Source organism: Strongylocentrotus purpuratus, unplaced genomic scaffold, assembly GCF_000002235.5.
Source record: "Strongylocentrotus purpuratus isolate Spur 01 unplaced genomic scaffold, Spur_5.0 spur5_scaffold_21, whole genome shotgun sequence".
NCBI lineage: Eukaryota > Metazoa > Echinodermata > Echinoidea > Camarodonta > Strongylocentrotidae > Strongylocentrotus > Strongylocentrotus purpuratus.
Window position 1 is genome coordinate 3,131,116 of NW_022145607.1, and position 15,272 is coordinate 3,146,387.

At 40.0% G+C, this 15,272-nt stretch overlaps 1 protein-coding gene across 1 annotated transcript; it reads left to right on the plus strand.

Moving 5' to 3' along the window:
• The first annotated feature begins 2,544 nt into the window (after positions 1-2,544).
• LOC115928183 lies at positions 2,545-15,014 on the plus strand. The gene is made up of 5 exons (XM_030995089.1): positions 2,545-2,607; positions 7,078-7,175; positions 8,307-10,837; positions 11,186-14,436; positions 14,940-15,014. The coding sequence occupies exons 1-5, from the start codon at positions 2,545-2,547 to the stop codon at positions 15,012-15,014; spliced, it is 6,018 nt and encodes a 2,005-aa protein (XP_030850949.1).
• The last annotated feature ends 258 nt before the right edge of the window (positions 15,015-15,272 follow it).

The following is a 15,272-nucleotide window of genomic DNA, read 5'->3' on the forward strand; positions in this document are numbered from 1 at the left end:
TTTTTATCAAGCTGTTCCAAGTACGGTTCTAAACATGAAAATCTTTGAAAATCCTATAATCCGTACATTGACTATTTTCAAACATCTCTCTGTGCAAATTATGTTTGTCTATATCTTTTAGCGTAATTCAAGCGCACTTTTTCAGCCATGTAGTGTGAGAAGGAGAGAGGGAAGAAGGGAAAGAGATAATAGAGAGGAAGTTAATAACATAAGGGAGATGAGGTAGAGACCGGTGACACACAAGGATAGACATGTTCCATTATGTACATATTTGATGAAAGTACTGCCAGGTTACTACAGGATATTTCGTAATCAGTTATAAATCCGGTCAGAATATAAACAAAGTACTGCACGTAGCAAGAGACAACACAATGATAGTTTATATTGCAACTGTGTTATTTACACAGAGAGCATTATGAAAGCCTTGTTGACTATAATTTTAACGATGACTGTGAGCAAATAATGATATCTTCATTCCGTGATTCCTGACGGAGGTAGAGATCTTTTTAACTCAAACAATACTGTTCCTGATCACAAGTAATGACCCGATTTTAAGCTCAATATATCTAGATTAAATGAAAGAGTTCACAGAAATAGATTAACATGTACACAAGTGTTTATGTGTACATATCAAGGTCAAGCAATAAAGTAAGGATTTAATACCTCCACCTGCAATTGTACTTTGTACAGTAAATATAACCATAAAGATTACTTACACGCATCAAAACTTAATGATCAACAAGATAAATAGCGGACAAGATTTATGACCACCCTGCCTTAATAATAAGAAGAAGCAAAGAGTGCTCTAAATTTACTCTTATTAACAAATGTTTGGTTTCATCCCATTCAGATACGGCGAAACGGTCTAATGCCAACATATTTATTAAAACTTGAGATGCTTGAGATCATGAAAAACAACCCAAACAAGGATTGTGAATGAATCTGGTCATTTTAGTGCTTGGATTGGATTAACCACATTTACACTTTCATTTTAAATGGTGCTGCTGTTCTGTTTTCACACATCAATGAAATATGATGAAGTGCAATGAAATAAAATATAGAATATAATAACAATAAAATAAAATACTATTTAATAAAATAAATTCTACCTCTTCTGATGAAAAAATAACCCTTATGGTAAACTTTACTTTTTTCAAACTGAATACATGCAACTAAAATACTGAAATTAATTAATAATGTGTATGTCTTATATTTTTATCGGTCCTATAATCTGATGGTATCGTGGGTCGTCGGAATCGTGAAACTTGTGTAAATTCATTTTGTATTTTATATCTTCTTATTTACATCTTTACTTTATCAGTCTATTGCGCTGTTAGTATCCTGGACTGTCGGCCTTGTGGGCTGTCTGTTTCAGGGACATACAAACTATTTTTATTTTGTTTTATTTATTTCTTCATTTATTCATTTATTTGCTTGCTTGCTAAATTGTGAGTTAGTAGTGAAAAGTCGTTCCTCCTAGCCTGGTGGACCCCCTAAAAGCTTGTACGGATATGTTTCTTATAATCAAGTATCTAAAGTATTAGGAAGAGAACATATAATATTGTATACCAGTCTACGAAAATGAAGAATGGGGTGGATAAGTGGGCTATGTGACGAGTGCAAAACGAAAGGAAAAACATTTAAACAGATTCGTCAAATATTTGATATGACATATTCAAGATAATTTAATCTATTAACCAATAAATTAATAAATCAGATAACGGGGCCGAATCTATTCGATTGAAATATTTATACTGATTGATTGTCATAATGACCTCTGACACAATTTTTGAAATACAAATACAAATTATGGAAAATGATTAACCACTGAATAAACCCATGAAAAGACAAAGGTCAAATTACACCCGTAAAAACTTCGTTAAAAGTTGAGCTCTTGGGACCAAATTTGATCGATAACATACATCACGAGACAAATAAAGGCGTTGTCAAAACGTTCCTACCAGATATGCTATGAGTACACGCCATTATTTACTTTAAACTCCTAGCACTTGGTTTGGTGCGCCATTCTCCTGCAAAGTTTCGACATCTTTTCAGGACTGGGCTGTTGACGTCTCTCCCGCTAGATTAAAGCACGGCTGAGGACACTTCTATACACGAGCGATCTATTAGAAGTAAGTATTCTGAAAATTACTTGGGTAATTATAATCTGAGAAGAAAATTGCATATCAAATATGTTAAAGTGTTCATTTGTTATAAGATATGGTCGCTGCAGGCGAAAGTGCTAAACTTGCTTCGATATAATCAGGGCGGAAAGTTGTAAACAGAGAATAGATTGATTGCCTTTCGTTATCTTTCTGTTGGGGAAAGCACATCATGAACTCCTTTATAATTTATATAATTATTCTTTTCTTTTTCTTATCGTATGTAATATAATGAATCATTATAAATTTAATTAAATAGTGAAAGGCATAAACCTATAAGAAACAGAACTGACCAGGGCTCTGAGATTAGCAGAGCTTGTTGCATTGCGATCCCTTTCTGATGTTTATCTTTATATTTTACGCGCTACAGGGTGATTCCACCATGGGGGTGAATACTGATGGCGAGGAGATTGATCCAGGATCAACAATAACAGACGGACTGGAAGTAAGCAAAATTTATGTTTATGATTAAGCATTTTAAAAGGTTTACTCATAAAAGTCTAAAGGAAATTATATTGCTGTACTAATTACGAGGTTATAAAGGTCAATTTGTGGTAACCGTTTTTCCCCCTTTTTTGCCATGGTGACCGGGCCCGTCGCCCCCTGTGGATCCGCGCCTGGTCGTCTATCGAACTTTAAAAACAATTGTCAGACGGACCGCGAGACCAAAATGTTCGGTCTCTTGTGTGTTGTTCTGATGTGATATGATTATAGATTAAATGGTCAGTGAGCCACAAAATAGAACATTTGATTCAGTTCATGTCGACAGTAAGTAAAGCTATGGTCACAACTGTAGCCTGCTCGGTCGCCGCTGGAATTTAGGCATCGCCCAACGAGCAGGCTGTAGAACCCCAGCGATGCCTGGGCGGTGCCCCGTCGATTTCCCGTCGGTCGCCGGTCGATTTTAAGTCAAAACTGGGCGAAATCGGGGAGCTTCTCCGGGCGGCGTCCCGGTAGTGACCGACTGATGACTTTCCGATTCCCGAGCGTTCTCCCACCGGCCATCGGAAGATTTTAGAGAAATTCCCCTGGTGGCCAGCTGGTGATCGGCGGGACACCAAAATACGCTCGGTGCCCCGGCGCACAGTGGGCCAGGGAGGAACCAAAGTGCGCCAAAACTCATGTTTGGAGATTTATTTTTTATAAATCCAGAGGAAATGTTTGGATTTCCGGGGATTTTCGCTTAAATGTTATTACCAACATTCTCTCTGATGTCTAAGCTTTAAGTTGATACCAGATTTGGCTGCCCAATTCTGCCCGTTATTATGTTACAGCCGTTTTCCTTGCAACATTGCCCCGAAAAATGTGTTATTTTGGTCCGCGGTGTCAGAACAAGTGTCACGCGCCCCTCGCTCCGTGATTTATGACCACGAATCCTTCATGATTCAGCCGCGGACCAAAAAACCCCACATTTTTCGGGGCAATGTGGCAAGGGAAATCGGCTCTAACATAACAACGGGCAAGATCGGGCAGCCAAATTTGGTATCAACTTGAAGCTTAGACATCAGAAAAAATGTTAGTATTAAAATTCAAGCGGTACACCGCAGAGATCTAAACATTTTTTCTGGATTTATAAAAAACATCGATAATTAGTCCATTTTTCAGTGAAATACCCTATACTATATCATGAAGATTGTGTTTTTATTAATTTTAACCCATTTATTCAACGAAATGAACTATCAGAAATATGTGAGATCAATTTCATATCAATAACTCATGTTGAATTGTAAGATTTATAAAATAAGTCAGTTTTGCACTAAAACTGTGAATATGTAGGATTTTGCTGTTTGAAGTAGTAAATTTATACCCTTATTGTGCATACCGGAATTAAATATTTCACTGAGGTATTCCTCTATGTATTACCTTTCAACTGGGCAAGAAAAAAATTGAAAAAAAAAATCACCCTAACTTAGTTTTGGCGCACTTTGGTTCCTCCCTGGCCCACTGTGCGGCGGTCGCCGCCCGGGCACCGACCTAATCATATAGCTCCGAATAGTCTCATTTTACAACGTCCCCTATCGTCAGAGTCAAGCAGCCTAACCGTGTGTTAGCATTTGGACTTTTACCAAACAAATCGTTAAAAATTCATATTTTGTTAAACGAAAAGCACATCCACCCCGACGTACGTAGACACTAGCTCTTTCATTGGAAACCTCATGTCCCATTGCCTTTTGAAAGTTCACCCACCGTAATTTGATCAAAATAGGTCGCAAGCTCGCCATTGCATATATAACGCATGTGTAACAAGTTGAACTTTGGACGCAATTTACCACGCGATTGTAAGATTATAGGTCAAGCTCACGAAGGATAACAAGCATGAACTAGACCTGCTATCGTGGCACAACGATATGCGTGCAATGACGGGCGATGCGGCACTAACGGTCGTCTACACTAACATAATCATAAACAGTATAAAATGGTGTCTAAAATGCAATTAACTCACAATTGTTTGTGTGAACATATACCATACTTGGTATCATTCGAAAGGACACTTCATTGCGGTCAGTTTCACACAATTGTCATCTGCGCGCAATGTACTGCACGCATTAAAAGCACTATTATGTAATGCATTGTAAATTCATCATTTTGGGCGATAACTTTGCGCTGACATAACCGAATTTTACCAAACTTGATAGACAGTTGTCACGTATATGGATACATGTGTCTGCCAAGTTTTATTGACGTAGACATAAGGATCGTAATTTTAGAGCAAGTTGAAGTTATTTCGCAATTTTCTTGAAAACTGCATATTTGGAGGGCATTTTTCGCAAGGTCGGTCAGTGTTAGGGTATATAATTTTGCATTTGGCTGGAAGGGCATATCTTCAAGTATCTAAATCCAAAAAAGGGTACGGGTTTGCCAAGACACAATAAAGATACGGCCACAAAAAGAAAGCCAATTCTCAGAACTTTAGAGGGCGCTATGTATGTTTTGCATAGCCATTGGAGCGTAAAATTTGGCATGACTAGAAACGATTTAAAGTACCGTATGCGGGCACCTCTCCGCCGAATGTACATGAATACAAAATTATATATTCGGTCATGGCATTGATACAAAAATGTGAGGCTATTCGGGTCTCCCGTTGCCCTTATTTATCATGTTTCTAAATGTAATTAGTGTGGTAACAATGTAATTTCGAAATGTAAGATATAATATAGATTCGGGCGCCTTGCTGTCAAAATATCGTCAGCGAGCGGAAAAGAAAAACACTGTATTACCTTTAACATTTTATTTTCCATTGTAATTACAATACTTTACCCGTTTCTGATATTTGTTTTTCACATAATCAACGTGTTCCGCTGCTCTGGAGTCAAAAAATAAAATAACATGAATATACCAGAGAGCGGATATTTATTTTCTTTTGACTTAGCACCCTACATGTAATTTGAAGGCAATTTCTATTTCAAAATAAATTACTTTACAAGAAAACATATTTTACAGCATGACAACAGAAATATATATATAACGTGAAGAAAACCTTAATTTTGGGTCATGAATGAGGGCCCATTATACATACAACCTCAACCCCCCCCCCCCCCCATCGAATTTAATAATTTGAAAAGACGATAATGAACTTCATAAATAACTAAGAAAAATAAAAATTCAAGAATTTTTTTGCAAATATAAATTTAAAGAGAAGCTCGCGGTATACATGTACGTTAGAGTGTTGCAAATTCCTCGGGGTGATTGTCCTTGGGGGTAGGTGTCCTTGGGGGTTATTATCCTCTGAGTTAATTGTCTTCGGGGGTAATTGTCCTCGGGGTAATTATCCTCGGGGGTATGTAATTGTCCTCGGGGGTAGTTGTCATCGGGTGTAATTGTCCTCGGGGGATAATTCTTCGGGGGGTAATTGATCCCCGACCAGTTGTTTATTATTGCCGATTAATAACCAAACAATTACTGCTAGACCATTCGTAAATATCTCCAGCTTTAAAACCTCACATTCTCAAGAAAGATGAATAGGGATAAATCAATTTTTCACATACTTTAACAATAACAACTCTTGTTGAGGTTATGAATAATTTAGTTGTGAACTATATGTATGAAGATGATAAGGTGGAAACCTTGCGTACCTTTCCATTGTTTCAGCATCTAGGTTATACATGTGACTTTCTTACAATTCTGTATATCAATCATTTGAATAATTGACCATAGCTCTCACATACATGTGCAGTATAACGATTTCTTTGATTTCTCTGTCACGAGGGGGGGGGAGCAAGTAATTTATTTTTCTCTCGAAATTCAAAAGGTTAATCAAAAAAATGCTGAGCATGAGGTAATTCATTTCTGCAAAATTGTAATTGCAAGTCCTAAACAACTTTGTTAAAATATTCGACCGCATTGGTCTTCTGACCTTTATCTTGTCTTATTTCGTAAATAAAAGTTCAATATAATGGAAAGGAATTGTAATTATAATCTTTTTGGGGGGGGGGCCGAATCATACTCATATTGTTTGTACTGTATCTGTGCAGTGAGTTTATTTCACTACGTATCGTTAAGGTCGATGTTTTTTCTAAGAGATGTGTTCCTTAATATCCATGCATAATCTATATATTGATCTCTATTCTCTATGTTTATAGAGGTTCCAGATTTATATCTCAATTCATGTCAAGGGCTCTAATATTGCCGCTTTCTCCAAGTGCAGGCAATTATAATTAGACGAGATTACGCTTAATGCAACCAATAATCTCAGTTCAGTCATGTTGATGTATTTAATAAAGGAGAAATATAAGTTGATATACTGTTAAAGGGAAAACAACATGACTAACAAGAAATATAAGATTGTTCCAGATTATGTCGCATTTTAACCCAATAATCTGATAGGTCTAAACGAATAATCATTGGGGACACAAACCCCTGTGAAGGTATGACATAATATCTGTGATGAGTTCTGTGTGTGGTTATTTTTGTTCAGCTCACTGAGAAAGCTTGCGAGTTTGTTCATCAACATGAAAATGAGGAGAGTCTCCCTCAAGACGCTGATTGTGACGTAGGAATTCAGGGTCAGAAACCGTAAGTTCTTTTAGTTTGTTATCAATCATCATCAATTAAACGGAGGCCTAGGTTATGACATATTTGTTATCATTGGTTACTATAACTTGTATTCGCGTAATTACATTAGCATATTAGTTAATAAAACGGAAAGAGGTTAAAGTGAGGGTAAGGTGAGTTAATAAAATTGTTATCAGCAATCTTAGATGATAACGATAGAGAAGGAGAGAAGAGGGTAAAATACAAAGAAAGAGGAAGAGAGTGAGAGAAAAAGAGCGGGAAAGTAGGGAAGAGAAGGGGAGAGGGAGAGAGAGAGAGCCGAAGGGAGGAGAGATGTCGTCTAGGATGACTATTATTTTATGAATAGAAAATAGAACGAATAATGATTAATGTATTCATGCTTAGACATCTTATCTCATCTCCATTGAGATCAGACATGATTTTTTTTTTTTAACCATTATGTGTAATTATTATGTATACTATTATAATGTTCATTGTACTTTACAAGTAGTCATGCCACGCATATCCCATATAAACTTTAGTTTTCGCACAACAGTCAATTTCCATTTAATTTTAATTCTACTCTCCTATTAGATGAAACGCGGTATGATCGACTTACTTCCCTATAAGACTCCATTCTATTTTTGAAAACTATCCGCTTAGTTGGATGCTTGTTTACGGTAGCCCTTTTATTAAAGGTTTGATTTCATAACGCTCACAAACTGTTTGTGTGGTTGTGTTGAAGAGCTTTAAATTTTGTCTTTGTCTTAATTAAATAGTTAATAAGGTATCAATACGTAGCAAGGAACTTAAAATAAACCCGCCCCCTCTTCTCCTCCGAAGATAGTGTCAGACTCAAATGAGATCATGCAATGTATTTTCTATTTTCAATCGCGTATCATTCCATTGATTTGACCTTCATTTAAATTCGAACAAGTATACATTGGCATGACGTAAAGGGTTCAACAAGTTTAGGTGCTAGATTCCATTTTAGGGACTTTTAGATTTGCGTGGACTGATACGTATTGACGTCCATTCAAGGCAGTGCATTAAAAGGACGTCGATCGTAGCAATCCACGTTGTCATTGTGCAAATCTAAAAGTCCCTAATATCACTTCGAGGACAGCAAAAGAAATATGCCTTTTGTTTTAGGGTTGATGGACCAAGGATACCACGGATCTCATCACTGCAACACATACGACCACAGCAGACATCAGCTGTCTTGAATACTGAACACGATGAAACGCAGGAAGAGCATACAGATGGAGAGAGAAATGTATCTTCTAATACGCCTACATCACAACGACATGACGCAGATATAGAGGACGAAAATACAGAGCTGTCACACGGCGCTCTTGTAGATTTGAATACCAACACATCTGCTGATGACAAGTGCCTCAAATTGGAAGAATGCACATTTTCTATGCAGCCAGGAGAAATCATGGAAATCTTAGAGCCTGATACCAATGATGATTGGGATGCAATGTATAACGCACTACTGAATGAAATATCTCCGAGTGATGCAAGTGCGTTCAAACTAGAACTACCATTCAACCCCGACATAGAACAGATGGATGCGGAAGGATACACACAGCTCTACAGGGCAGCTTTTGAAGGTCATCTCGAAAGTGTTGATGATCTCATTTCACGGGGAGCAAACCCAAATAACCCAAGTCAGGATGGACTCCGTCCTCTTCACGCAGCGGCTCATGAAGGTCATGCACAAATTGTTGACGTCCTCATCCTGCAGGGAGCAGACGTAATTGTTGAGTGTGACTTGGGTCAGACACCTCTTCATAAAGCGGCTGCAAGAGGTTATGTTGACATCTTAGAGAGCTTCATTGCAGACGAACCTAACGTGAACATGGAAGATCACACAGGATGGGCTCCATTCAATGCTGCCGTTCAGTATGGCCATCTAGAAACCGTCAAATATCTCATGACTCAAGGAGCGAAGCAGAACAGATATGATGGAATGACTCCACTCTATGCCGCAGCAAAATTTGGTCATTTAGACCTCGTCAAATTCTTCATTACCAAAGGAGCTGATGTGAATGAAGGAAATGAAAAGGGGAAAATTCCCCTCCACAGTGCAGCCGCTAGGGGTCACATGAAAATTGTGGAATATCTCATTCAGCAAGGATCCACTGTGAACAAGGGTGATGCCAAGGGTTGGACGCCCTTCAATGCAGCAGTCCAGTATGGCCATCTTGAAGCCGCCAAATATCTCGTGACTGAGGGGGCAAAGCAAAACAGATATGCTGGTATGACCCCACTCTATGTAGCTGCAGAATGGGGTCATTTAGACATCGTCAAATTCTTCATATCCAATGGTGCTGATGTGAATGAAGAAGATGAAGACGGGATAATTCCTCTCCATGGTGCAGCTGCTTTGGGTCACTCGAAAGTCGTTCAATATCTCATTCAACAAGGATCCGATGTGAACAAGAAAGATAACACCGGATGGACGCCATTCAATGCTGGCGTTAGGTGTAGTCTTCTAGAAGACACCAAATATCTCTTTCATAAGAGAGCGAAACAGAACAGGTATGATGCATTAAGCTTAGATCAATTTGATCTCGACAAAGACCTCATTTCTAAAGGAGGTAATGTCAACGTAGAACATTACGACGGGATAAGTCCTCTTCACGATGCAGCTGTTTTGGGTCACGTGAAAGTCATGGAATTTCCCATTCAACAAGGGTCTGATGTGGACAAGAAAGAGAACACTGGATGGACATCATTTATTGCTGCTGTTCAAGAGGGCCATCGCGTAGCTGTCAAATATCTCATAACTGAAGGAGCGGAAGAGAACAGATATGATAAAATCACCCCATTTTGTGCAGCTGCAGAATTTGGTCATTTCGACATCGTCAAATCCATCATATCCAATGAAGTTGATGTCGGCGAAGAAAATGAAGAAGAGATGATTCCTTTCCTTGCTGCTGCTATTTGTGGTAATGCTGAAGTCATTGAATATCTCAATCAACAAGAATCTGATGAGAACAAGAGTGATTCCGAGGGTAATACATTATTAAATGCTGAAGTTCACTATGGCCATATAGAAGCTGTCAAATATGTCGTTACTGAAGGAGTAAAGAAGGACAGATCCGCCAGAGAGAACCCGCTCAATACCGCAGCAGGATTTGGTCATTTAGACATCGTCAAATTAATCATATCCAATGAAGTTGATGTCGGCGAAGAAAATGAAGAAGAGATGATTCCTTTCCTTGCTGCTGCTATTTGTGGTAATGCTGAAGTCATTGAATATCTCAATCAACAAGAATCTGATGAGAACAAGAATGATTCCGAGGGCTGGACTCCATTCAATGCTGCTGTTCAAAATGGTCATTCAGAGGCCTTCAAGCTCCTTCACGGCGCAGCTGCTCGGGGTCGCATGAAAATCATTGAATATCTCATTCAGCAAGGGTATGATGTAAACAAGGCAGACGCTAAAGGTTGGACGCCATTCAATGCTGCAGTTGGATATGGCCGTAAGGAGGCTGTTAAGTATCTCGTAAGCAAAGAAGCTAAGCACAACATGTGCCTTAGAAGGACCCCACTCTGTGCTGCAGCACGATTTGGTGATTTAAACATGGTCAAATTCCTCATATCCGAAGGAGCTGATGTGAACGACGAAGATGAAACAGGCGAGATTCCTCTCCACGGTGCAGCTGCTCGAGGTCGCTTGGAAGTCATGGAATATCTCACTCAGCAAGGATCTGATGTGAACAAGAAAGATAAAACTGGGTGGACTCCATTCAATGCTGCCGTCCGACATGGCCATCTAGAAGCCGTCAAATATCTTATGACGACAGGTGCAAATCAGAACAGATATGACGGCAAGACGCCACTGTGTGTCGCAGCATATTTTGGTCATTTGCAAATCGTGGAATACTTCATTTCCAATGGTGATGATGTGAACGCAACAGATGACAGAGGTCTGACTCCTCTCCATGGTGCAGCTTTACGAGGCCACGTTGAAGTCATGGAATTTCTCATTTTGCAAGGTTCTGATGTTAACAAGTCAGACGCTACAGGTTGGACGCCATTTTATGCTGCAGTTCGATATGGCCGATTAGACGCTGTCAAGTATCTCGTGAATAAAGGAGCAAAGCAGAACATGTGTCTTAGAAGGACCCCTCTTTATGCTGCAGCACGATTTGGTTATTTAGACATCGTCAAATTCCTCATGTCCAAAGGAGCTGATGTGAACGAAGAAGATGAAACAGGGAAGATTCCTCTCCACGGTGCAGCTGATCGAGGCCACTTGGAAGTCATGGAATATCTCATTCAGCAAGGATCGGATGTGAACAAGGGTGATGCCCAGGGTTGGACTCCATTCAATGTTGCTGTTCAATACGGCCATCTTGAAGCCGTCAAATACCTCACGACTAAAGGAGCGAAGCAGAACAGATGTGCTGGTATGACCCCACTCTATGCCGCAGCAAAACTTGGTCATTTAAACATCGTCAAATTCTTGGTGTCCAAAGGAGCTGATGTGAACGAAGAAGATGATGAAGAGAAGATTCCTCTCCACGGTGCAGCTTCTCGAGGCCGCAAACAAGTCATGCAATATCTAATTCAGCAAGGATCTGATGTGAACAAGGATGATGCCAAGGGTTGGACACCATTCAATGCTGCCGTTCAATATGGCCATCTAGGAGCTGTCAAATACCTCACGACTAAAGGAGCAAAGCAGAACAGATGTGCTGGTATGACCCCACTCTATGCCGCAGCAAAACTTGGTCATTTAGACATCGTCAAATTCTTGGTGTCCGAAGGAGCTGATGTGAACGAAGAAGATGACAAAGGGGTGATTCCTCTCCACGGTGCAGCTGCTCGAGGCCATATAGAGGTCATGGAATATCTCATTCAGCAAGGATCTGATGTGAACAAGGATAATGCCAAGGGTTGGACACCATTCAATGCTGCCGTTCAATGTGGCCATCTAGGAGCCGTTAAATACCTCACGAGTAAAGGAGCAAAGCAGAACAGATGTGCTGGTATGACTCCACTCTATGCCGCAGCAAAACTTGGTCATTTAAACATCGTCAAATTCTTGATGTCGGAAGGAGCTGATGTGAACAAAGAAGATGATGAAGAGAAGATTCCTCTCCACGGTGCAGCTTCTCGAGGCCGCAAACAAGTCATGCAATATCTAATTCAGCAAGGATCTGATGTGAACAAGGATGATGCCACGGGTTGGACACCATTCAATGCTGCTGTTCAATATGGCCATCTAGGAGCTGTCAAATACCTCACGACTAAAGGAGCAAAGCAGAACAGATGTGCTGGTATGACCCCACTCTATGCCGCAGCAAAACTTGGTCATTTAGACATCGTCAAATTCTTGGTGTCCGAAGGAGCTGATGTGAACGAAGAAGATGACAAAGGGGAGATTCCTCTCCACGGTGCAGCTTCTCGAGGCCACATGAAAGTCATGGAATATCTCATTCAGCAAGGATCGGATGTGAACAAGAAAGATAACACTGGGTGGACTCCATTCAATGCTGCCCTTCAATGTGGCCATCTAGAAGCCGTCAAATGCCTCATGACTGAAGGAGCGAAGCAGAACAGGTATGCTGGTATGACTCCACTCTATGCCGCAGCAAAACTTGGTTTTGTAGACATCATAAAACTCTTCATTCACGAAGGAGTCGATGTAAACGAGGAAAATGATACAGTACGGATTCCTCTCCATGGAGCGGCTATCCACGGTGACACTGAACTCATGAAATATCTCATTCAACAAGGATCTAATGTAAACCAGAACGATGCCATGGGTTGGACTCCATTGAATGCTGCTATTCAATATGGTCAACTCGAAGCTGTCCAATACCTCGTGACTCAAGGAGCGAAGCAGAACAGATATGATGGAATGACCCCACTCTATGCCGCAGCACAATTTGGTCATTTAGATATCGTCAAATTCTGTATATCCAATGGTGCTGATGTGAATGAAAAAAATGACAAAGGGATGCTTCCTCTCCAAGGTGCTACTGCTCGAGGCCACATCGAGGTCATGGAATATCTTATTCAACAAGGATCTGAGGGAAACAAGACCAAGGATGATGCCAAGGATCGGACTACGTTTTTTGCTGCTGTTCAAAATGGCCATCTCGAAGCTGTCCAATACCTCATGACTGAAGGAGCGAAGCAGAACAGATATGATGGCATGACCCCACTCTATGCCGCAGCAAAACTTGGTCTTTTAAACATCGTCAAATTCTTGATGTCCGAAGGAGCTGATGTGAATGAAGAAAATAATAAAGGGATGCTTCCTCTCCACGGTGCAGCTGCTCGAGGCCACATCGAGGTCGTGGAGTATCTAACCCAGCAAGGTTCTGATGTCAACAAAAAAGATTTCAGAGAGTGGACCCCATTAGATGCTGCAGTCAAAAACGGCCATCTAGAAATTGTCAAATTTCTTATGGCGAAAGGATCAGAGGGTACCACGTTTGACGGATTGACCCTACCTCACATTGCAACACAATATGACCATGCTGAGTTGGTAGAATTTATTGTTACCAATGGATATGATGTGAACGACAGAAGCGAATGCGGCAAGTCCCCTCTTCATGCAGCATGTTATGGATGGTCACCACATCATGCCACTGCACAAGAAGAACGCCAAGAAAATCACCTTACATTGAATGGAGCAGACATGAACGCGAAGGACATAGATAGTTTGACACCCCTTCAGGCAGCTGTAAATGCCGGCCATGCCCATGCAATAGAAGTCATCTCACCACATAGAGGTGACCCGGATCAAGAAGAAACAGGAGATCCAAGATCTGGAGGCCACCATAATCTCATTAGCAAAGGATATGTGACGGTATCACTGAAAAATGCAGACACGCAGTCACGTATAGGACAGTTAGCATCTCAGGTAGATAATGGAGAGGATGAGAATGACTGCACTCAAGCTGATATTGCGAAGAGAGGATCCGATGAGCTCTCCTTGAAGTATCTTTCCACGAGGACCCATGATGATGATGGTCAGGAGCACAATCCTTTCATTCAGGCTAAGCTGAAATGTCCTGACAAAAGTGAAAAAGATCCAATGATATGTCTGAGAAAAGCAATGAAGTGCCCAGTGCCAGGGGAAGGAGACACCATAACACATGGCACAGACCGCTCTTCCCCGCATGGACCTCAGACAGGGCAATACAGCGGATTCGACCCACCCTTTCTACAAACCGTGGAGAGTGACAGTTGTCCGTCTAAAAGATCGGAATCTAGATGTCACTCATCAATTGACGAAAACAGGCAAATGAGAGTGAGTGATTATTAAATGTTTAACTTTTCTCTTAACAAAGCATATATTTAATTGAATTTTTGAATAGCAAAAGATATTGGCATATGCAGATATGTTCGGAAGCAAACATTCAGCCAATTAAATGTCATGATATAGATGAAAAACAAATATTCGTAGAAAGCAAATTAATGATCTTTTGTATATAGCCCTGTGGTAAAGATCCGTTATATATTTTGATTCCAACACACTTTTGCATGGGAAAAGGACTCAAATTCTCAAAAGTTACATGGAATGCAATTATACACATTCGTCAGTTATTTATGTTGTGAAAAACAATAACGTGTTCATTCTGCATGTACTTTAAAACTTTTCTTACTTGTTGTTTTGTCTAATTTCTCCTAAAGCATCCGTGAAAATCAAAAATAATTGTCGCCAAACTGTCTCCTTAGTTTATATCCTTTCACAGCACTCCACTGATAATATGACATATTCTATGATGTAATTGATTTTTTTTTTCCCGTCAGGAATCTTCTTCACCGCTGAATGCTGGAAATGATCTGACAACCAACGAAACATCAGTAAAGCTTGAGAGGTACTAGTCACTTCCCGTTTCTTTTATATGTGGAAACCTGATCGTTTAACGAGATGTATTTAGTGCATTTTTTCGGTTCACAATAATATTCATAACTATTGTGTATATTCTTCATAACGTAAATGAATAATCGATTACGAAAACATTATTATGTATTACCTGCCTTGACTTAAGAAGCTAGGGAACGGTGAAGCAAGACCTGATGTAGTCCCCAGGGAACTGTTGAAGTCGATATTTTAAATCTAGGTTTTTTTCCTTTGGTTTT

Coding starts and splice junctions, on each gene's coding strand:
- LOC115928183 (XM_030995089.1), top strand. CDS start 2,545: ATGGGGGTGAATACTGATGGCGAGGAGATTGATCCAGGATCAACAATA. Junction 7,176..8,306: donor GGAATTCAGGGTCAGAAACC/GTAAGTTCTTTT, acceptor CTTTTGTTTTAG/GGTTGATGGACCAAGGATAC. Junction 10,838..11,185: donor CCACGGTGCAGCTGCTCGAG/GTCGCTTGGAAG, acceptor TTAACAAGTCAG/ACGCTACAGGTTGGACGCCA.